This window comes from Populus trichocarpa, chromosome 17 (assembly GCF_000002775.5).
Source record: "Populus trichocarpa isolate Nisqually-1 chromosome 17, P.trichocarpa_v4.1, whole genome shotgun sequence".
NCBI lineage: Eukaryota > Viridiplantae > Streptophyta > Magnoliopsida > Malpighiales > Salicaceae > Populus > Populus trichocarpa.
The window spans coordinates 11,164,622-11,188,486 of NC_037301.2; the positions used below are offsets into that span (position 1 = coordinate 11,164,622).

Sequence of the window (23,865 nt, forward strand, 5' to 3'; positions counted from 1 at the left end):
TTGTATATTATTTTTTTTGCTTTAAAGACAATACAATCATTTAACTTTAAAAAAAAAATATAAACCAACTTATCCTTAATCAATATTGTAATATTACATCGCCTTGACAAGATGGTTTTACCACCAAATGCAAGTTTTGTATGGCTTTTAAGCTTCTTTTCTTTTAATTTAATTTAACGTAGCCTTCCCAGGAGGCTAGATCTTTAACATAACACAACGTCACTTATCTATGATCAAGGCGAGCAACATTTTAGAGCAAGAATCCTTTTGCATACGTTTTAAGTCCAACAACCACTAAATTTTATAGAAGGTTCAATCAGAAGTTCAATTTCGACTTCAATATCAAGCATGTGGTTTTGGTTCAAAGGTCACAACCAGACTGATCATCAAGGTGACCTACGAGAAGTGATACATAGAGCACCAGGGATTCCCCATTGGCATCTCAATAATATAGTTATTAATTGCAGTCCTAATTGGATCACCAACGAAAATACAGACCACAACAGTGAGAGCAATCTCCAGTCCTAATTGTTTGTTCCGTCCTTCCTGTTGCTGATATCTTCATAATCTAAATCACCACCAAGCAAATGCTCCCTGCAGGTAAAAAGAGCTGTTTTGTTAAGCATCTCCAAATGAAACAATAGGAATATGACGAGATAGTACATCCACCAAGCCATCGCAAGGGTAAAGTGGCAAAACTCACGGTGGCATAAATTGCACACATGCAGTGGTAACAAAATGTAAACAATGAGTTAATTGACAGTAGCTCGACTCGGTATTTTAAAGAAGGTTGGCATTGAAGAATCGCATTAATGTGAAATTCACATCTCAGACACTCTAGAAAGAGTAAAATATAAATACATGAGATCACCTCCCATGTCACTCCAAACATTTTAGAGAATTTCAGCTTCCAATCAAATTCTAGTGACTCACAGCATATAGTGGACATCTTTACAAGCAGAAGATGGTGTGCTACTAAGAACTCCAGAATAAAGCAACCAGATAGAAAGAATAAATAGAAACAAGGGCTAACTACAAAAATACCCCTTACCTGTAGGGCTGTTATCAATGTTAACCCTTCATCAATTGCATCCATCAATTATACCCTTAAGGTTACCACATGTTTTTAATTGGTACCCTTCCATCCACCTCCCATCCAAATCAGTTAACATATTCCATTAAATACCCATGTGGTAACTCAGAATTTCAAGATTTATCAAAGTTAGAATGGAATAAGAAAAATAACAGTACGAGATTGGAAAAAAAAAATTGAACTTGAAACATTCAATTTTTAAATTCTTTTTAATTTTGAATTAAATGGGATTCAATGGTTCTTTTTTCTTTCTTTTTTAACAACTAACTTTAAATTTTTAGTCTAAATGGGATTCAAGTTTTTCAAAATTTTGAGTTTAAATTAACTGTTATCTTTTTTATCATTAACTTTTCATTTTTAAACAAAAAATTCAATTAATCTTGAAATTTATAAGTTTCTGCATGGGGGTGTAAAAGATTTTGTTAACAGATTTGGATGGAAAGTGGAAGGGAGGGTGAAATTGATAACTTTAGGTAACATTAGGAGTAAAATGGATGTGATTGAAGAAGGGTAACATACAACCCCATGTATTCTTGTGGTTAACCCTATAAATAACAAGTCAGAGGCAGATCTATCAACCATACACAAAAGAGGAATACCTCAATCTTCCACAGAGGCGTGCTAAAGCATCTGCTCCTGTTCTGGATGCAACATCCTCAATCTCAGAGGCATTTGATAAAGTTACATTCTCTGCAAGTCTAAACTCGCACAACTCTTTCAAGGAACAAGCATCAGTCAGCACTGCTGAATGGCCACCGCCAGCTGCTAGTTTCCGCACTTCCCCTACACACCTGCAATTTGATACTTCCATCAAAATCCAGGACTAAATAAATCAACAGAAGCTACTAAAGAAATTTAGCTATAACATACCAGTCAACTGGTGATGGATACCAAGCGTAAGTAGATTTCTCATTTGCTGCCTGACCATAGCTATTGTAACCCCATCCATGTATTCTTCCATCCCTCATAGAAACAAGTGTGTGAGAATGTCCACAAGCAACATGTTGCACATCAGTTGGGACCACCAAAGCAGGGATATTTCGCAGAAAGGATTCAGATTCGCTAGGAATGAAAGAAAAAGATCCAGTTTGGGGGCCAAGGCCCAATTGCCCAGCTTGACCACCACCCCAAGCATAAAGAGCTCCCTTTTGAGTCGCTGCACAAGTGTGTACACCTCCACATGCAACATCCTTGATGAAGATTCCATCAAGGGCAACCACTCGCCTCGGCAGCAACTCTTTATCCCCAGACTGAAGAGAAGTATGCCCAAGTTGGCCCATGTTTCCTAGCCCCCAAGTATAGCTGCATGGCAAGAAGTTAACAATCATGAATGATCAATTTTCTGCAGACAAAAACAAAGATAATGGTATATAGAATCAATCCAATTGTTTCTATGACTTGTCTTTGGAGTATGGCCATAGGATAAGCCATTCAAACAAATATAGGCTTTTAAAACTAAAAGATTTCTCTCGATTAAAGACCATCATACAGAAGGGATGAGAGAGGGATGTCAGCGAAGGGCTAAATATTGAATCTTTCTTCCTAGAGACAAATGCTAATTCCTGCTTCTTCTTCTTCTTCTTTTTGTGATAGGACATCAGATAGGGTATGCTCAAGGCTACACAAACATTAATGAAACAGTCCCTGTACATGAAGAAGTTCTCTCAGCAGAAGAATCGACATCTGCATCAGTCGGAAACATGTGCTACCACATGCTGAACCTTTCAGGAAAGTGACTTAGTTGAGATAAGTCAAATTTTGAGGGGGTTGCAAGTTCAACAAACAAGTTGGACAAAATATTGACACAGACCAAATGCTTAAGATGTTTGGTTAAGGGTCTTCAATTGTATATATGCTCCTTATCTAGTAAGTATGCAATTAACTCATATGCCACTCAACATTAATTTATGCTAGTCATCCTGGATGATGTGACACCTCCTGCAACTGCTTTACCAGTTTGTGAGCAGCATGTCCGCAAAACTCATAACCCATTTCCATCTCCTGGCATAAATTAATATCTAGTTCTACATATTAGCTTTCTAGTTTCTACCCCCATTTCTCAGTTATATTATGTTCCACTTCAGCTATGACTGAGCTCTCTGCTAAGTAGAACCAAACTATGATTGATAATGTAACAATCCTAAGCACATGAAATTCTACAAATTGCTAGACCACACAATAAGTTAGTCGCAGAAAAAAAAATCTGTGACAGATTTGTGCTAGGGAAAAGAGGCTTGAGCATCATAGTAGAGAACGCAAGAAACAACTAAAGCTACAAGTTAGTGGAAGAAATAATGGATCAACAATAACTTTATGCTTTTCATGGGATAACCAGGGTGGTTGGGGAAAGAGACTTGTGGATCAGAATGCATCGCATTTCCATTGCACCCCATCTCCTGACTAGACATGAGATTCCCATATGAAGATATTTCCCAACCTTCAAAGAGAGTTACATGTGTCATGCGGATAACCACAATTCTCATGCTTAAATGTAGAGCTATCTCCATTTAAGAGGTCCTTCAGATAACTTACACCTCGCCCTTTTCAGATATGGCAGCTGTGTGGTACTCCCCGCATGACACTTGGGTAATCTTCACAAGCTCAGGGGCTTCGTCAAGAAACTTTGCATAAGCATTTATTACACGAGCCCCCTGTAGTCCTTCACAAGTAAAACCTCTGCCAAGTTGACCATATTCATTGTAGCCTGGTTTATCAGAAGAGCAATAATATACTGATTAATAAATAGGTCGGATGAGAATGGTGCAAATTCTTCCATTTCCTTAGATCAAATGTCAACCAATTAAAAATTGGCGCATATATTGACCAGATGTTCTTAAGCCTTATCATCGACACATTATATGAAAGTTGATGGAAACAAAACAACAACAAAAAATCCACATTCTTCTAGAAAAATTCACAATAGCTTTTCATGCAACCAGAAGACCATTTACCCCAAGCTTGCAGTAGGCCATCCTCTGATAAAGCCACCACATGAACTGCACCACAGGACACCTGGCAGATGATCTGAAACAATTGATGTACACAATCCAAATTAATCCAGTAAAGTGAGAGTCGATAAAAAATTGAAGATATATCCAGCTGGTGCTTGATAGTAATGTTTCTTATCAATGAACACAAAACAGATTTATGATGATAGGTAAAAACCAAAAAATCAAAGATTAACAGAGACTGAAATTACTTTTAGTTAATGGCCAGAATGCCATATCCAAGTAAGAAGAATAGTGTATTGAAGGACTACAGAATATATTGCATTTCATAATGAATAAGCTTAAGTACTAGAATACCAGCAGTTGTTTAAACTAGTTTGTTTATAACTGAAAATGCAAACTCTGATCTTTAACATACCGTGTTTGGTGAAAAGGCACCACAGAACAAACGTGGATAATTTGATCCCTGTAATGAGAAGTATAAAATTCATTAAAACATAATAAAACTGAACGGATTAATACCTATTGATGTTTATAGGAAAGCAAAGTTAACTGGAATAAAATGACAACCTGATTTTGTCCCCAAACCCAGAGCCTACTCAAGATGGTTCCATCATTTTGACGAGGCTCTGCAATAGCAGCAGTACAATGTGCCCCACAAGATACAGATTTCACAAACTCTGTCTCCAGTTGCTTCACTTTCTTCGGGTACTTCCTGCTGTCCTCAGTGCCATCTCCCAGTTGACCAAATTCGTTAGCCCCTGATTGAATTCACAGAGAGGTATATAATGTCTTTCTTCATAGGAAATACACGTACACTATCAAATGTGATCCTTGATACGATATATTGAACAAGCACCCAAAACCAGGGTACATTGCTAATGCAAGAAAAAAGAAAATAGATATAGGCACAAAAACAAATTTGAGAAGATAAACATCTAAATCCATAAAGAAAAACTATTATACAGCTATTCTGCTAAAATATTAAAATCCGCTATCCAACCAATAACAGTAAAAAACACTGGAATAAGTAAATCACTAACATTTTCAATTACATGTTAGAAGAATTCCAAGGCACAATCATCACCAAGGAATTGAACAAAATGAGGATATTATTCCCAAACCCCAGGTAAAGAACAAAGGTCACAAGTGATAGCCAAAGTATGCTCCCGGCAACAAGGAATTACAGCTTCATTGAGAAGAAAAAACCCTATTATCCATGCTTTTTTTTTTTTATCAGTGCAGCATAATAAATTGAACACAAAAATCCACTATGAACAGCGATTAAAGGATAGATAATACAATAAACAATACCATAAAAAAGTTAGAAGGGAACAAACCCCAAGTGAAAAGTGACCCATCAGAAGCCACAGCAGCAGTATGCTCACGGCCACAAGCTATATCCAACCACCTAGCATTAGCTCCTGCAGGGCACCCAAAAAGCTCGGGAGGAAGCTGTTTTGGAATTCTCAATTGACCATCTTTGCCTTTCCTCCCTGTTTGCCCACTCTGATTGTATCCCCACACATAAATTGCACTCTTTGTTGGAAAATTCACTGACCTTTTCGTCTCTCCTACTATCTCATTTATATCCATTTCTATTCTATCACGTCTTTTAAAAACCCCTAACAGTAAAACCAACAAATAAACCCAAAATGAGACAGATTGAAATTTCATCAGTTCTTAATGAAAAGCAGAAAAAATCTAAACTTCTGATGGCCCATTAGGAAAAACCAAATCTCTTGATGACCCATTTGCGATTCTTCAAATTTTGATACAAAGATTGAATGGGTCATGGTGAAAGTGTGAGTTTGATTGCTGGGAAAATTGAAGGAGGAGAAAAGAAAAGAAAAAATGTAGCAAGGGTGCAACAATTGAAGCATACCTTTTTTCTCGTTATTACAGTGAGATTTTGTTGAGAAAATGTGATGTAATATTGTAATAAAGTACGGAGATTATAGAGTACTATGTATGGAGTTGTCTTTCGGAGAAAGTGGAGAGAATGTGAAGGAATTAACATTCGACATTGCTTGCGGAAATTGGGAGTTTTCTATATTCCAGAGCTGTATGGGCCATGAATCTTCTAGAACCAGGTTATATGGTTGACCTTTTCTGTTTTTTCTTTACTATTTTTTCATGGCATTTGAAGGCTTTTGTACCTGTTGCTTTTTTTACTGTGTTTTTTCTAAATTTTAAATTTTTTATTTAAAATTATTTTTTTATATTTTTTTATTTTTTTGATATGTTAATTACAAAATATATATATATATATATATATATATATATATATATATATAATTTTGATATATTTTTAAATGAAAAATATTTTAAAACACAATTGTAATCTTATATATCTTTTGCATTAATTATTTTAATTAAAATTATAATTTTTTTATATTTGAGAAAATTGATTTTTATTGAGAATTAAAATCATTTAGATTCAATTAAGTTTAAATTAAGAAATATATAGAGTTTAATTTTCAATATTATTTATCCAAATTTTAATTTGCACATTTAATACAAAAATAAGAGTATTCAAATGGAGTTTTTTTCAATCATAAATGTGTTCCTTTTTTATCTTTTTTTTTAACCCAAAAATTTTTTTATAGTAATAAATTTAATATTTGAGATAGTTTTTGGGTAAATTTTGTTCTTTTAAAAGTAAATACATGAGAGACGTGACATTTATATTCTTTTTTTTTTGTTTTAAAAATAAATAAGTTTATTCTAAAATTATCCCATTTATTTTTATGTTTTTATTTTTATAAGTTTATTCTTTTATTTATGTTTTCATTTTGAAATACTATCAAAACACAACTTTATATAATTTCATAATTATAACAAATATGAGAGATTAATATAACTAACTATAAGTCACTGGCAACTTCATTATAGAGTTCATCTCCTAAAAAGTAAGGAGTTTGTATAAATTGGATAGGTCAAATTAATTGTAAAATGATATAAAATTAAAATGAATTTGTATAGCAAATCTTGAACTAAGAACTCTGTCTTCTGTTTCTTTTTAGCCATTTTTATTGATAAAAACAAAATTATTTTTTTATAATTTGCAATATATATTAAGTAAGTTAAGCTAAAAAATAAGTTATAGAACATATGATTATGACCCAACTTCAGATAAATATTTATTATTTGTTTTAATATTCCAAGAGAAAAGGTGAAATCTAACCAGTTTCCTTGAGAATTATGAGCATTCTACGTGCCAGGAATGTCATATGCTTGAGTGTAATTTGTGTAAGGCATATGAAGGGAATCTTTCATCAAGACTTGTGTTCATAGCTTCATATTGAGCCTCCAGAGATTAAATAGCAGAGTCAAGACCGGACGGGTAATGTTTAACCATTTTCTTTAAACGTGTGGTGTGAAATTAATTTCCAAAAAAAAAAAAAAACTGTTAAAATTTGACAATTTGTCACATTTTAAGGGGTTGGTGGAAATACTTTTTTTTTATTTCTTAATCAGCTGAATTTTCCAGTAGGTGACAAAACACTTGAAACAGTCGAATGATCCAAAGTCCACTTTTATCGTTAAAAATATACTTATAAGCACCATGTTTCTCAACTGTTTGGTAGCTCTTGAGAAGGTCACAGCTCCTTCATTCTTCCAGGTACACGCGTTTTCTCTCTTTCAGAAACCAAACCTCACTTCCATTTTTGTCAATTCTTTCTTTATTTCCAATTTTAGTAATTCATGTTGTAATAGATTTTACCAAGTCTTGTTCTTCTTCCTTGTTGGCTGTCAAGTTTTTGTTCTTTGAGTTACCCTAGTTGATTGAAATGATTCTTTGTCATCATTGTTATTATTGTTTTTGGCGATGTTAGTGTCATCTCTGAACTGGGTTGGCAATCCTATTCTTGCTTTTGGGGGAAAAAATTATGAAATAAAGCAAACCCTTCTATTATTATGCGGTTTTCTTTGAGTTTTTAATGTGATCATAAATGAAGAACTTGTGAATTTGGTTATTCTGCTTCATTACTTGGCTTAGCATTTGGTTTTGTTCCTAGCTTTTAATTGATCCAGAAAGGATAAACATTTGATAAAGGGATGGTAGTTGCTACGAGTGAAAATTGGATGAGGCTAGTCTGGGATTGTTCCTTCAAAAGACTTCGAAAAGCTTTAACCATTCCATTTTGTGTCGAAATAGGAATGATATAATAGTATAATAGTTCGTCAATCCAACAAGTCAGTTTCTCTGTGGAACAGAATTAAGAGGAAATGGTGGGGTGGGCTTGAAGCACCAGTTTAGGAAGTAGAGAAGAAAAGGTAGACATTATTGCCTCTTTTAGGCAACTAAATAGAATACCATAAGAAACTAACAAGCTTATTCATTGTCACAGACTGTAATAGTTACAATCGATCTTACATTAGTTCACTGCTGAAAGACATTGGAAGGATTTTTTTTTCCCTTGCAGCGTTTTGTTCCTGGTCTTCTAATGAATTTGTATTAGGTTTCGATGTGTTGGGACGTAGAACCAGAAGAAATACAACCTTAGTCTTTTCGAATCTTTAAAATATGTGAACCTGACTCTATGTTTGTACTTTGTATAGTTTAAAGATCGCAGATACTTAAGCATCATGGCTGAGTCAGTTAGTAACAACACTGGAAAGAAGCTTGTCCGAATTGATGTCAGTTCAGACACTGTATGCCCATGGTGTTTTGTTGGCAAGAGAAATTTGGACAAAGCTATAGCTGCTTCTAAGGATCGGTTTGATTTTGAGGTTCCTTTCTGTCGTTCTCTCTGCCTCTCTTTCTTGCGTTGGAGTTTCAGTCTAACTTAAAGATCATATTTACTCTGCAGATCAAATGGCATCCTTTTTTTCTTAATCCTTCTGCCCCTAAAGAAGGTGTGAATAAGCTAGATTTCTACAGGGAAAAGTTTGGATCTCGAGCTGAAGGAATCTTGGCTCGGATGACTGAGGTTTTTTACCATTTTTTCTTTCTCCTCTTACATACATGTTACTGTTTGTGTGGCCTTTGGGTTTGGTTAGAATGTAATTGTGTCACTATGATCATTGCAGATTTTTAAAGGTCTTGGTCTGGAATATAACTTGTCTGGACTCACGTAAGATTTCATTTTGAATTCATAAATGGACATTGTCATATAAGAAAAACAAGTACAAGTAGTTGATTTGATGGTGAAACTGTAAGAATTGTCTTGTGAACAGGGGCAATACTCTAGACAGCCACAGACTTATAAATTTTGCCGGCCAACAGGGTCTTGATAAGCAACATAAACTTGCTGAGGAGCTATTTCTTGGATACTTCACTCAGGCCAAATATGTTGGTGATAGGTAAGTGCATATCTTAGAACTTTTCACCTCCACACATGAGACTTATCATATCTTCTTTTGCATTTGTGTGTTTATGGTAACCAAATACTTTGTAGAGACTACCCATTTTCAGAAGACTCCATAGCTGCATTTCCAAGACTTTTTTCTCATAGTTTTCGAGAAGTTGCCAGTGGAATCTATTACTCAAGGATCTCAACCAGATTTCTAGCTTTAATTCAACTAAGTCACCTTGACACAGCATGACGTTGTCTAAGAAGCATTATCAATAAATTGATTGTTGAATTGTTCAGAATCAAATGAGATGGCAGCCTTAAAGCATTTCACATGAACATATGGCAGATGAACCCAATTTTGTGAGGCGTTCGCTATTAGTATGGTTGATGCTGCTTGGTAATTGAGAAAGCAGCTCAATTTCTATGTTTTTCTCAGATAGTTGAAAGGGCCTCCGCAAAGCCTTCACTAGTCTTGCTGTCTCATAAAAAGATTTGTCTGTGCTTCTGCATTCTAACAAGGATAGCACCTCTTCTTATCCTAATATAACAGTCTTAGGCCATTGAGATGTATCATGAAAATGTAAAGCAAAGTTAATAGTGTTTATTCATCTTTACATCCCATTATGGAATACTCTAACACTCCCAACTGGATGCAGGGAATTTCTTCTAGAATGTGCTCAAAAGGTTGGGGTAGAGGGAGCAGCTAAATTTCTTGAAGATCCTAATAATGGAGTCAAGGAGGTCTTTCCCCCCCAATTGTTTAATATTCCCTTTGGTTGCCATTAAAATAGCTAAAATTAAGAAATCAAATTTAAAAAAATTGGTGGTTTTTCTCTTTTTGGGAAGCATTCGAGGTTTAATATCATTGCTTTCTTTTTTCTGAAAAACAATGGAATGGAATATTGTCCAAGTCTTCCATCACACTTCTTTTGAATCCTGATTGACAGCAGGCACAACTCCCCTAAAATATGTCACTTTACTACATATTTTCACAATCAAACCAGTCATGAGCTCTCTTCAGATGAAATCGATTGCCTTTGTTACCTTTCCTTATTCTCATAAATTGAAAACTAGCCTGACTAGCAACTTGATCTGGGCTGAACTTTCTGTTTATGATCATCTGAAGGTTAACGAGGAGCTTGAGAAGTACTCAGCACATATCACAGGAGTCCCATTCTACGTGGTATGTCATAAAGCATCCTTTCTTACTTAGCTTAGATCTTTGTTTCGGCATGCAAAAGGTCCGTTGACATGGAATTTTTTGAGCAGATCAATGGGAAACAGAAGTTGAGTGGTGGCCAGCCCCCTGAGGTTTTCCAGAAAGCGTTTGAAGTTTCCGCAAAATGATAGTTCCTCGCTACGAAAAATTTATATTCCTGTAATGTAACATCTGCTTTCCTTAGAAACAATAAACTTGCTAGAGGAGAATATATTCTCCTCCATACACGATCCTTTGTGTTTTACATGTCCTGCAAATACAATCATGAAGTTTACAGATTACAATAAATAGAGACTTCGGTTTTTTTTTTGGTTTTCAAAGCATCCTTCCACTCCCCTGCATTGCATTTCTATAGAGCAGGCAACATTTTTCACTCTTGTTAGGGTTTCATTTTAGTCTTGCTATACAAGGCTCATAGAAACTAAATGGAAGTACAGTGAAGTTACATAGAGCTGCTTTATTTTTTGTATTTTAAAAATGTTTTTGAAAAATTTAAATTTTTTTATTTTTTATTTTAAATTAATTTTTTTTTAATATTTTCGAATAATTTTAATATATTAATATTAAAAATAAATTTTTTAAAGCTCATTTGAAAATACAACTAGATGTCCAGTCGGCTGCATTCCCAATCCCAAACAAAGCTTTAAAACATGGTTTGTAACCTGATTGATGCCTCTGAGGTTTAAATCCTCCATTTATTAATTCCTTCAATAAAATATTAGGATTTTGATGCACAGTTATTTTCAAAATAATTTTTTATTTGAAAATATATTAAAATAATTTTTTAGATTTTATTTATAATTTTTATATTAACACCAAAAATACTAAAAAAATATTAATTTAATAGTTTTTAATTAAAATTACTTTTAAAAAGTACTTAAAAACAAAAATAAAAATTATCTCTCGAACTACACACTTTTTTTTCACGTGCAAACAAAAAAAAGTTTAAAACATGTTTTTTTTTAAATGACATTTTACTTTTTTCCTTAAACATTTTCAAACATATAATAAAAAAATTAGTTCTTAATTTATTTATTTATTTTAAATTGTAATTGGTATTCATGTTTCAATTTAATATAATTTAGTTTGATAGCGTTGAGCTGACTAAATTTTCTAAATATATGATGAATTTTTATCGAATCTTGTTTTTTTTAAAAAAAAATTCTTTAACTTTTACTTGACGTCATCGGGACCCTCACATTATTCCCTTTGTCCGCTGCCAAACTACGAGATCTGACCGCTGACGTTGACTAGTGACCTTCCCATTAATTTTTAGGAAAACTACAATGTTGTCCTCAACTTATTAGATATATTTTAATTAGCTCCATATGCTAGCTCCTTACCTATTTAAGTCTGGTAGAAATTATTTTTTAAATTTTTTTATTTAAAAATATATTAAAATAATTTTTTTTATTTTTAAAATTTAATTTTGATATCAAAAAAATCTAAAAAAAACTTGAAAAAATAATAATTTGTAGCTAAAAAAATTTAAAAATCTTCAATAATATGATTAGAAGAGAGTCAATTCACCTCCAATCTCCAATTTTCATGATCTTAAACCTTCAATTTTGATCTATCTATGTTCTAAAGTATTCTAAATTTGGTACTAAGTGTATTAAAAGAAAATAAAAGTTTTTTAGATAATTGTTATTTGGTTATAAAATAATAATTATTATTAAGAATAAAATAGAGTAGATAAGATTTAACGGATTAGAAGGGAAGGAATGAAGGGCACGTAACCTCCTCGTGTGATTTGAATTTTAATAAGATAGATTGACGACCATTTTGACATGTTGAGAGCAAAATTGGTGCAAATTAGTAAAAAAGCTACCAAATTGAAACCTCAACAGTAAATGAAGGGTGTAATAATAGCATGCAACCAGAGGAGGCATCGAATCTTCAGCCCTTCAATGCCTGTTCTAACTCGTATCCATGTTAGCTTGGCAAAAGGATGTCTTTTGCTGGATTCTATCCTCAAAAAACTACACAGCAAACATCGAGTCATGTCTTTTAATGCTTATGAGCGACTATAAGCACATATGCAGATTTCTCATTCATATGGATGGAGAGAAAAAATCAAGAACGGGGCTTTTCCAGGAGAATGTGCTTTGTAACAATTGTTATGAAGAGCAATTGTTCATCTTCACTATAGACAGCAAATTAACACTTGCGGTATTCACAAAGAACTCTATACAGTCTTCTTTTGTTTTCTTCTCGTCTTGTAGCTTGTTTCATCCATGACAGTAACCTTTGAAGCCAGATCAAGTCGTTTCATCGAATACCATCACCTATAGGACCCAACCAAGAGACATTGTCAAGTCAAAATAGAAAAGATTTTGGGAAAAGGCCACAATATTAAACTTCAATTTTCTTTTTTCAAGTTAATAAAAGCATGCAACAATCATTTTCATATTTGAATGTTGAAGTTGCATGCGAGTAGTTATGGTGAAGCCGGAAGGTGTCCAAATAATGCTTTCAAAATGGATTCACCAAGAGAGTGCAGATTATATGGCTGATTTGAGGTTCCAGACTAATCTCTGAATATTCAACTCCGTATCGGACATGGTGATATCTTCAGATAGAATCAATGAAACATTTTTTGACCATCCAGTAATCCATGGATTCCAAGTATAAACAAATACAAGCAGTAAACAAGATGGACATTTCAGCCAAACTATCGAGACTTACATGGCTTCAGTAGACATGATAAGAGATCACTCAAAGTAAAATCATGTGAGAAATGAATCTTCTTTAAATTGTGACTTCTCGAGGCCCCATGGCTGGCAAAGCTGGCAAACCAACTTGTGGCACAGCTGCCTTTCATGGCTCGTAAGCAATTTGTAAGCCCCTTCAGTTTACTAAGGTATGCATTAGAATACATCACATCCTAAATCTCACTTTTGTTAATTAGTTTTTTGGCTGTTAAGCACAAACGTTGGCTAACCCCTCACACCCCACAAATTCCTCCCACCTGTTGCTGCCTATGCCACTTGAGCAAAAGGCCAATGGCAAGAAAGAAAATTTCTATTCACCTGTTCTGGCTTGCCTCACAACAAAATGTGTGTAAGCATACATGTATTTGAGGGTAAAAGAAAAAAAACAACCTAAAGTTTTTCTCAAAACTTAATGAGCCAAAAGGGACAAAAAAATTAGGTTTTCTGTAAACCTCTCAAGTCTCAACTTCATAAAAATGATTCCAGTACCCAGGAGGAGAGGTGAGGCAATATTGGAATATTTCCAGAACTAGGAAATGCACTGATTGATATATTTCCAGTATGAATATTGAAAATTGAATGAGCAAGTTTGAAGAAAATAAAGCAACAATAGTTACCTTTCCACAGACTGGGCAGCTATCACTTCTTTCCATCCACTCATAAATGCAACCAAGGTGGAAATGGTGAGAGCATTTTGTCATTATCTTTGGGTCCTCAGGAGTATATTCTGCATGTGTATAAGTGGGTAAAAACAATGACAAATTGTTAATACGTCTAGTCCATAAGAGCAAGATTTTAAGCATCTTTAAAACATTGACAAAAAGGAGTGTCACTCCCCATCAGAAAGCAGGTTTTGATCCAAGATTTCACTTTTTTGCCACTGATGGCCAAGGTTGCATGTTTGTAGAAGCAGCTTCTTAACTACCAGACTTTTGCTTCTAAGGTTGGATCCAATTTTTTTGTGAGAGTAGGACTAGATGGAAATCTACAGTCTAAAAGAAAAAAATGTGGCATGCTCATAGCTCCCCCTTTTTTCTGAAGTTCATAGCATCTTCCAATATGGTTTTAACAGAATTTCAAACTTCAAAATTACAAGTGTTTGCTTCTAAGGTTGGAACCAATTGATGTGGAAGGTAAGCATGGAATGGAAGAACAGCTACAAAATGGTGGAACGAAGTTCTGACATGCTCAAAGCTTCCATCTTTTTTGGTTCAGACTCGTACCATCTCCCACTATAGTTTTGATAAAATCAGCTAAAAATGCAGATAGCTAGCTTAGCTTTTAAACTAGAAAGACTAGCCAATGTCTTTTATCACTAAAAGCAGCTTTGGTTTGGGTGTTGGGAAGCTGGGGTTCTCAATATGCCTATAGGGTAATAATATCACTATTTAAATGATGGATGATATTCACACCTAAGACAGAGATATCGGAAGACAAACAAGTAAAAAGAATACAGGGTGGGTTGCCTCGTGCTAGGAGATGTATGAAATACTTATTCAACAAGCTAGCAAGGAAGGAGAATAAAAAATGTTCAAGAAATGTTAGACTAACAATATCAACAGAAACATAGTTATCATAGAATGTAATAATGGATGCAACACCTATTAAAGCTAAATCAAGAATTATACCATCAAGACATGTAGGACAGACATCCTCTTCTTCCGAGGAAGAATAAACATATCCAATTCCAACTGTTGCTTTTGCTGATGAGAGCTTTAATGAGGATCTAGAATGCTGTTCCTTGCCTCCTTCACAAGCAGATGCATTCCATTTGTCTCCTGTTCTGAAGGATTCAGAATCAGCATCATTATCACTTCTCAAGGGTTCTGATTCCTCGTGTGAATGACTGGAACCCTTCTCTCGTCTTGAAACCAGACCATCACGCTGCAAGCGCAAGCATCTGGGGTCAGCATCATAGGGCAAGGGCCGCGGAGGAGATCGGTACATTTCAGCAAGAGAGTTGTCAAGAGATGAAGAAGTCAGAGATGCTGCCCCTTGAATGGATGAAGGGACAGAATGCACTTGCCCTCTACGAAATATTGAGGTATACTACAAACATTGAGGGAAAAGAAAGAAGAAAGATAATATTTAGAACTCCATTAGAAGGAATATGAACTAATATTGAATTGCATTTCTAATTCCATGCAAATCAACTTGGAAGTTCTGAATAAACACTTTTTCATATAAACGTGATGCTCGTACAAATAAAATCAAACAAATGCATTGCAATCAAAAATTCACTTTAGCTAAAACTAATAATCTGGAGGACTCTCCATGGTAAGAAGCGCACCAACCAATATGCTTTCATTTCTTTCCAACTTCTACCACCCATTGCATTACCATGGTGGTAAATACCAATAGCAATATAGAGGAGTCATGTGCTCAAAAGTGGCAGCAACAATGTTACAAGTAAAAAAAATAGTACCTTAACCAGCTAATGGGTGTATTTAGCTCGTCCTTTAGATCACTAAGATATCTATGCCTTTAACAATCATTAATTTGTCAACCATTAAGAACCAACATTCAAGAGCAAAACAATGCAGATGCCTTTCATCTTTAGGCATCATTCTTTCCTTCACACTCTTTCACTCATCCATTTTATACCTCACAGGTTAAATAAAAAACCCAGTCAACAGCCATAAAAAAATATAGTAATATATGATACACCGCATAAGACCTCTAATCCTATTGCCATGAGGAAATGCAGGAGGGGAAGCATACCACATGTAGGAAATTCTGGACAAAGCAACTGAGGCACAAGCAGTTTCTATATTCAGAATTCTCAGGATTCATATAATCCTCAAAATCATCAACATGCAAACAGCAACAAACAGAACCCATTGTGTCAGTTCCAATCTCACTCGCTACAGCAATTCTCCAATATCACCAACAAAGATTAATGCCACTGGCCATAAGCATCAAGAAGTATTCTCTTGCACATTATATAGAGAATGAGAGAGGACTCTAAGCTCGTAGGAGTTCAATAGCCTCCACGAACCAGTATCCTCATTGTCTTAGTTTCCAAATGCCAATTGCCTCCTCTTTTTTTCCTTTTGTTGAACAACTCGTGGGGCTTAATACTTTTCTGCCTGTAAATCAGGAGAGAATCATGTTAAAAAGATCGTGTCACTAATAAAAATCAGAAAGATTCACTAGAATGATATCACTAGAGCAAATTGGAGAGCTAAATTAAGCAGTTTGATTTCTTCAATTAATTCAGCTTTACAAACAGATACCCCATCATAGACATTAAAAAAACGACTTTCTCCATGAATAAAAAATGACTTAAATTGATAGCTATATTCAAGTTGTACGAGCATGATCAGTACAAAGAATCTTCAATCAACTACCAAATTAACTAAAAAGGTAATGGTGAAAAAAATTGGTTTGATAAGTTTCAGAGAAAACCGAGGATTGTCAGTCAAGAATTTTCTTTCTTTTTCCAGGAAGAAAAATGGCAATCATTGCTTGCTCTTTACAAAACTTCCTATCAAAATCAGATAAAGGGTTCTTTCTTTTAATAGAAAGAAACAATTTTGAACAATCAAAAACTGAAATTGAGAAACCAAGAGACAGACCTCCACAAACATCCCCCATAAACGATCACCAAGCAAGCAAAAAAAAAAAAAAAACTTTCTCAATTACGTCCAAAACCCATCAAAAAACCAAGTGAAAACAACAGGGTCAACACAAAAACAGACATGGATCATTAAAATGAAAGACAACCCGTTGAGATTTTCACGTGTTTAAGACAAATTTGAGGTCTTAAAAGAAAAGGAAATTGAGAATGATGTAAAAAAGAAAGCACCTTGTAAGAGCTGAGACAAGTTGTAGAAAAGAACAGGTAATGATTATTTCGATATCAGTTTCGGCGAGAAAAGCTATGAATTTGCGGGATTAAAGGTGAGTCTTTGTCTGTCTTCTGTACCTTTGGTGGTGGGTGGTGGAATCAATCCACTTCCAACTTGTTAATTACACAATAATAGTACTTCAACCTATACTAATACAATTCTGTGTCATCTTATCATTTATTATCGTCGTTATGGTTACTCTTTACTTTATTTTGTCTTTTATTATTTAATGAATTTATTTAATTGTGGGGCATCCTTCTTCTTCTTTTTTACGTTTCCTTTTGGTTTCATACCAAGTATATATATGGCATTTCGTAAAAAAAAATAGGTTTAACAGATATTATAAATTATATTTTTTATATTGAAGGTTTTGAGAGAGAAAAATTAAATAGAATTCATGTAAAATTATAAAATTATAGTATACATTAATTAATTATATATTTTTAAAATTACAATTATAGTAAAACACAGTTTTGACTTAACTCAACACACTATAAAATGAATCCTAAGGTTACATGAGATAACTATTATATATTTCTCAAGGCCATTTTAAAAGAGTATTGTTACATTTTTTTACTCATACTTATTTTATTATTCACTATAATAATAAAATGATATTCTTACCCTTCTAAAAAAGTCAATTGTCTTTGTATTAGGGGTATTTTAATCTTTTTATTAGGAGTGAGAAAAAAACTGAAAAACCGATTAAACTGAGAAAACCAAAAAACAATAACCGAAAAAACCAAACTGTGAAAAAAAACCGATTAAACTGATTAAAATTTAAAAAAAAACCGACCGGTTCGGTTCAGTTTTGGTTTTATAGACCTGAAATAAAAAAAACGAACCAAAACTAAACAAAAAAAACCGAGTCAAACCAAGTCGAACCGGTTTTTCTTCTAAAAAACTGAACCGAAACCGGTCGGTTTGAACCAATTTTGGTTTTTTTAAAAAAATTCGGTTTGATTATTGTTTTTTACAAAAACCAAACCGAACCGAAAATGATCACCTCTACTTACTTTTCATGTTAATTAAAAAGTTCTCAAGAGTATAATTATATATATTTTTTTATTTTTTAAGCATAATAAAATAACTTGAATACTTTTAAAATAAAAAATATATATATAAAATTGGCAATAGGGGTATAAATGTCTTCATCTATTCATGTGCCTTGGAATTAAAATTACAATCGGCATGCTATAATTGATTCATCTATTATACAAGTATAATAGAATGTGAAATTTTGGGCTTGAGTAAGAATCTAATTATGATAATTTGCTAGACCGGCATGCTATAATTAAAGTGTGCTACTTGTTAATTACTTACTAAGATTCTCTTGCTATAAATTAAGAGGTAGGGATTCACTTGCCTTTTTTCATTAAACAATTGTTACAAGTGGTGCTGGCACGAGAGCATCTTGACCATCTATGAACTATTTAATTTTATATTAAGTTTTAATGTCCGTTGAGAAATATGGTTTTAGTTTTTTTTAAATGTTTTTCATGCTGAAATATATTAAAATAATATTTTTTTATTTTTTAAAATTATTTTTGAGATTAGCGCATCAAAATAATCCAAAACATATAAAAAAAATTTAATTTTTAGCAAAAACATTTGAATTTTTTTGAAACGCGATTTGCATCAAGTTCTCAAATATTGTTTATATATTAAAAATTTTGCTTCAAATTTCAAGCTCGTCATTTTCCTTCCTCGAAATGGATTCGAATTTCACATGTAGTAGTAGGCAAGGAAAACTTAGAATTTTGAATTTCAAATCTCATAAATTTACCATAAAATATATTTTTAGAGCTTTTCTATAATTTTAATATACTAATATCAATAAAAAAAAAACATTTATTTAAGTATATTTTTAAGTAAAAAAACATTATACGCCATAATCTCAAACAATTATTAAAAAAAAAATCAAATCAGTGGGAGGAAATGGAGAAATCCAATTCATTGAAGGGGGCAAGGTTGTTTTCCAGTGTAATTTACTCAGGCTTGGAGTGTGCGGTAGCCATGGTTATGGTCATTAAGTAGTCAAACTTGTATGGTTAAATATTCCATCAGACGACACGTATTTTGATCCTTCCCTTTAAAACTTATCTTCTTACAGACCATGAGCCATTTCAGTCCAATTGGTGTGAGGTTGCATTGGGAGAAATCAAGGGAGAGACGACATGTGTCTATTGATAAACCCCCTAAAAAAAAAAAAAAAAAACCTTTGGTGGTAGGGATAATTTAGTCTTTTTATAAGTCCTATTAATTATTAAAGCTTTGACTAGAGGTAAATGTATCTTTTCTAAAATTTCAAGCACAATAAAATAATGATTTTACCTTTATAATCAGAAAAATTAAACCATATGTCCACGTGCCCTTTCACCGTAATTGTTTTTTGTTATTTCAAGATTTATGAAGGGTAGGGAGATATTTTTTCGTAGATTAAATATTATTTAAATAAAAAAATATGAACATGTAATTAGCGTAAGCATCAACACATAGATGATAACTATGCACTTTAAACAAGACATGCGGCTCCTCTTAGCAACCGAAAATTCCATATGACCATGTTACTTTTTATTTTATTTTTCTTTTCTTTTTTCATTCTCAAAAATTATAGTTTGATCCTCTTTATTATTGCTAATTCAATTTTAGTTTTTATTTTTTTGATTTAAATTTTTTATTCTTGATATTTTTGTAGATATTTTTTTTGCTTTCAATTTCATCATTCAATCTCAATTTATCATATATATTTTTTTAATTTGATCATTATTTTTTTTATTTTTCTTAGGCTTTTTGTTGAATTTAATTTTCTTTTCAATTTCATCCATAAATAAAATTTTTGTTTGTATTTCTTATTTCAGTTTTGATTCTCATTCTTTTTTTTGTCTTTTTATTAAATTGATTTTTCTTTTCAATTTCAATATTCAATAAAAGATAAAATTTACTTGGTATTTCAATTTTAATCCTCATTCTTTTAATTGCCATATTTTTTTTTTGTTTTGAATCCTTTTGTATAATTGAAATTATTTTTCAATTTAATCATTCAATATTTGATTGATTGAGAATTGAGTTTCATGGTTTTTTTAAACAAGATTTTTACAGTCTAATGACCCAAATCACAAATTTGAAAAGTTAATGTAGGTTGACATTGTTTTTTATTTTTTATTAAAAGAAAAGGCTTTATGATTGTCTTCGCTTTCTTTTCTATCTAGTTATCATGATTACTAAGGTTACAAGTTTACTATGTCAGCTCGAGTTGACTTAAAAGGCTTTATGATTGTCTTCGCTTTCTTTTCTATCTAGTTATCATGATTACTAAGGTTACAAGTTTACTATGTCAGCTCGAGTTGACTTAAATAATTTTTTTAGGTATATTTTTTACCTAATTTTGCCCTTTTCGTATTTAATGGGTTGGCAATTGAGTTACAATGTTTTTTTTTTTGGAAAAATATTTCTTTTTCACAGGTTATTGTGATCTTTCTTTTTTAGTTTGATCCATAATAAAAATAAAATTAACTTATTTGACCTAGTACCAAGATTTTCTTCCTTCTATGACTTGGTTTGATAGACAATTCCCCACTTTAGCGTATAGTTTGGTTAAGTGTACAATGCTATTTGGGATAAACAAATTATTTAAATGCATTAAAAGTCGTGGCTTCAACATGTCATCAGGTGATGAAGTTTCCTGCTGAGGCTGATTGGGATGGTGAGAAGTTATCAAGCCCTAAATCAAACGATGTCGTCTAATAAAAGAGTTACGAAAGAAGAGATCCTTTTCTGGTTAACATCCTTGATGTTCGACAGAGCGTCATGATAAATAGAAGACTTGCCCTAGCCAAATAATAATTCGATTTCGTCTCCATCGATGACTCCAATCTAAGTAAGAATGTAACTATCACTGTAGGTTTGAAAGCTCATGTCTCAAAGAAAATTAATTAAGTGTTATTTTAAAAATATTTAAAAAAATATATAAATTTTTTTTTTGTTTTTTTATTTCAAATTAATATTATTTTAGTGTTTTTATATCATTTTGATACGTTGATATCAAAAATAATTTTTTAAAAATAAAAAAAATATTATTTTAATACATTTTCGAGTAAACAACACTTTGAAAAGCAACCGCAACCTAAATAAATAGTTTTTTATAAAAAATTGATTTTTTTAATATGTTTTTTCATTTTAATATGTGAAAAATAAATTTTTAAAAATTAATTTAATATATTTTTAAAAAAACGATCATTACATCAATATATTCATTACCGCATTCTTAGTCAGTCGCTCTGAAAGCTACTGGAGAAATAACATCAATATATTCATCTGGTCTCTAAACACACATAGGCTGTGCCAAAGCTGAATGTCAACCAGTTAAAAGGAAGAAAGGACGCTTATTGAAGAGATGAAACAATTAGTGATTCGAGAAGAGCTGCGAAAACTAGCTTGAAGGCAGGATTTATTATAAAAGTAGATTTCCATGTCTGGTTTTGCAACCTGGTTTAGGTCAATAACCAATAAAAAAAAAATGGTGAATGTGCATCAGTTTCATGAACTCAGACAATGCATATCTCAGAAGACAAGTTAGGTCGCGGTAAGCTAAAAAAACAATTTGCTAGCCAGAGCATATTTATTTTTGTGTTTTAAAAATATATTTTAAAAAATTATTTTATTATTTTTTATATTTTAAATTGTTTTTTTTAAGTTTTTTTAGATTATTTTGATATATTAATAGTAAAAATAATTTTTTAAAAAAATATAATTTTTAATATATTTTTTAAAAAACTGTAATTATACTATTAAATAAACTATTATCGGATACAATCACACAATATGGGCTTTCAAGTCTTTTGGATATGTTTTCTGTCAAAAAATTATCTTAACCCAATAGTTTAGGTTATTAAATAATATTTTAATATATGATTTATATTATTCTCTAACACACCCCCTCAAGTGAAAGTGAAAGCTTTTTAGATATGTCTTTTGTCAAAGAATTATCTCAAGCCAATAGCTTAAGTTATTAGGTAAGATTTCAAGATATGATTTTTATTATTGTCTAACATATCCCCTTAAAGTGAAAGCTTTTTTGACTTGAAACTTGCACAGACCCACATTATATTATGTTTAATTTTTATCAAATAAATGAAAATGATGAGATTCGAACTCGTGATCGTTTGATTATCAAGGTTCTGATACCATATTAAAGAACTATCTTAATTTTATTAGATAAGATCTCAAAATATAATTTATATTATTTTTTAATATTTTTATGATGTTATCATGTATTGATAAATTAGGATGACGAAGAGAAAGACCTCGTTTGCCAATAATCTAGGGACTTGCTGCTATAGATTCACGTGGTTAGGAAAGTTCAAGGATTTTATGATCATCTACAAGAAAAATTAAAGTTGCTTGGTGGAGGGGACGATCGAGCTTTCACCCTGATCTAACCTCGTGGACGCAGATTGAACTACACCTGTATCAGCAAAGAGCCTAATAAAGCAACTCTCTTGTATCAAAATGTTATAAGATTATTTTTTTCTGATCGTTAAAATTGAGAATTAATTCAAATAAAAAACAAGAAGTAAATAGAAATTGGATTTCTTAAAATTCTAATTATTATATTAAATTTTTTGAAGTGAATATTTCATTGGTAGGTTATACAATACTCTAAATGGTGTGGGGGAATCACTATTCCCCCACACCTAAGTCACTGTTGATTACAACAGTAATCCACAGTGCTTTTCTCTCATTTTCTTTTTTTTTTTGTGTTTTTTTATTTTTTTCCAACTTTTCCTTCTTTTTTTTTTGTTTTTTTCCTCCAAAATTACTTTCTTTTTTTTTTCAACTTTCCTTTTTTTTTTTTTCATTTAATTTTTTTTTTAAAAAATTATCTTTGTTGATTTTACTTTTTAAATATTGAGCTGGTTAAAAATTTTGCTTTGTAATTTTTTTCCTTTAAAATACTGTGGATTACTACGGTGTTTTCCCACATAGTTTTTCTATTTTATTTTTTTATTTTTAAAAATTATACAATACTCTAAATGGTGTGGGGGAATCACTGTTCCCCCACACCTAAGTCACTGTGGATTACAACAGTAATCCACAGTGCTTTTCTCTCTCTTTTTTTGTATTTTTTTATTTTTTTTCCAGCTTTTCTCTCTTTTTTTTTTGTTTTTTTTCTTTTTTTTTCTCCAAAATTACTTTCCTTTTTTTTTCCAACTTTGCTTCTTTTTTTCCCATTTAATTTTTTTTAGAAAAATTATCTTTGTTGATTTTACTTTTTAAATATTGAGCTGGTTAAAAATTTCGCTTTGTAATTTTTTTTCTTTAAAATATTGTGGATTGCTATGGTGTTTTCCCACATAGTTTTTATTTTTTATTTTTTTATTTTTTAAAATTATATTTGTCGATTTTTTTTATATTGAGCTTATTGAGAATTTAGTTTTGTAATTTTTTTCTTTAAAACATTATTGATTGCTACAGTGTTTCTCCGCATGGTTTTTTTTTTTTTGTTTTTTTATGATTTTCTTCGAAATTATCTTTTTTTATTTTATTTTTTAATATTGAGCTGGTTAAAAATTACAGTTACAATATGTGAGAAAAACACTGTAACTCTCCTCGCAAATTACTGTGGATTGCTACAGTGTTTTTTCCCATATGGTTTTTTTCTGTTTTGTTATGTTTTTCCCAAAAATTGTCCTTGTCAATTTTATTTTTAAAATATTAAGCTGGTTAAGAATTGC

The 23,865-nt window shown here is 32.1% G+C and overlaps 3 protein-coding genes across 5 annotated transcripts; 1 reads left to right on the forward strand and 2 right to left on the reverse strand.

Moving 5' to 3' along the window:
- Positions 1-276: 276 nt before the first annotated feature.
- Positions 277-6,127, reverse strand: LOC18107346 (uncharacterized). 2 transcript variants are annotated; one of them, XM_006373336.3, is made up of 9 exons: positions 5,927-6,127; positions 5,382-5,666; positions 4,612-4,802; positions 4,460-4,507; positions 4,045-4,117; positions 3,626-3,797; positions 1,964-2,395; positions 1,693-1,884; positions 277-594 (listed from the first exon to the last, which is right to left on the reverse strand). In XM_006373336.3, exons 2-9 carry the CDS (start codon positions 5,635-5,637, stop codon positions 525-527), a joined length of 1,434 nt encoding a protein of 477 aa, XP_006373398.3. In that variant the 5' UTR covers positions 5,638-5,666; positions 5,927-6,127; the 3' UTR covers positions 277-524. The 2 variants fall into 2 exon arrangements, with proteins under 2 accessions (XP_006373398.3, XP_052304673.1); XM_052448713.1 differs by lacking the exon at positions 5,927-6,127 and having other exon boundaries at positions 5,382-5,915.
- A 1,388-nt stretch (positions 6,128-7,515) lies between these two features.
- LOC18107347 (uncharacterized) lies at positions 7,516-10,871 on the forward strand. The gene is made up of 8 exons (XM_006373338.3): positions 7,516-7,666; positions 8,608-8,778; positions 8,859-8,978; positions 9,079-9,122; positions 9,226-9,351; positions 10,001-10,085; positions 10,471-10,527; positions 10,614-10,871. Exons 1-8 carry the CDS (start codon positions 7,610-7,612, stop codon positions 10,689-10,691), a joined length of 738 nt encoding a protein of 245 aa, XP_006373400.1. The 5' UTR covers positions 7,516-7,609; the 3' UTR covers positions 10,692-10,871.
- Positions 10,872-12,567: 1,696 nt separating this feature from the next.
- Positions 12,568-17,270, reverse strand: LOC18107348 (E3 ubiquitin-protein ligase At3g02290). Of its 2 annotated transcripts, none has more exons than XM_024588271.2 (5): positions 17,086-17,270; positions 15,999-16,366; positions 14,906-15,326; positions 13,895-14,004; positions 12,568-12,851 (listed from the first exon to the last, which is right to left on the reverse strand). In XM_024588271.2, the coding sequence occupies exons 2-5, from the start codon at positions 16,116-16,118 to the stop codon at positions 12,825-12,827; spliced, it is 678 nt and encodes a 225-aa protein (XP_024444039.1). In that variant the 5' UTR covers positions 16,119-16,366; positions 17,086-17,270; the 3' UTR covers positions 12,568-12,824. The 2 variants fall into 2 exon arrangements, with proteins under 2 accessions (XP_024444039.1, XP_006373402.1); XM_006373340.3 differs by lacking the exon at positions 17,086-17,270 and adding an exon at positions 16,856-17,047.
- Positions 17,271-23,865: the final 6,595 nt, after the last annotated feature.

Coding starts and splice junctions, on each gene's coding strand:
- LOC18107348 (XM_024588271.2), bottom strand. CDS start 16,118: ATGGGTTCTGTTTGTTGCTGTTTGCATGTTGATGATTTTGAGGATTAT. Junction 15,327..15,998: donor TCCAGAATTTCCTACATGTG/GTATGCTTCCCC, acceptor CAATGTTTGTAG/TATACCTCAATATTTCGTAG. Junction 12,852..13,894: donor GCTGCCCAGTCTGTGGAAAG/GTAACTATTGTT, acceptor TGGGTCCTATAG/GTGATGGTATTCGATGAAAC.
- LOC18107347 (XM_006373338.3), top strand. CDS start 7,610: ATGTTTCTCAACTGTTTGGTAGCTCTTGAGAAGGTCACAGCTCCTTCA. Junction 9,123..9,225: donor TATAACTTGTCTGGACTCAC/GTAAGATTTCAT, acceptor TCTTGTGAACAG/GGGCAATACTCTAGACAGCC. Junction 10,086..10,470: donor CTAATAATGGAGTCAAGGAG/GTCTTTCCCCCC, acceptor GATCATCTGAAG/GTTAACGAGGAGCTTGAGAA.
- LOC18107346 (XM_052448713.1), bottom strand. CDS start 5,718: ATGAAATTTCAATCTGTCTCATTTTGGGTTTATTTGTTGGTTTTACTG. Junction 4,803..5,381: donor TGGGTCACTTTTCACTTGGG/GTTTGTTCCCTT, acceptor GAATTCAATCAG/GGGCTAACGAATTTGGTCAA. Junction 4,508..4,611: donor GGGTTTGGGGACAAAATCAG/GTTGTCATTTTA, acceptor TTCTCATTACAG/GGATCAAATTATCCACGTTT.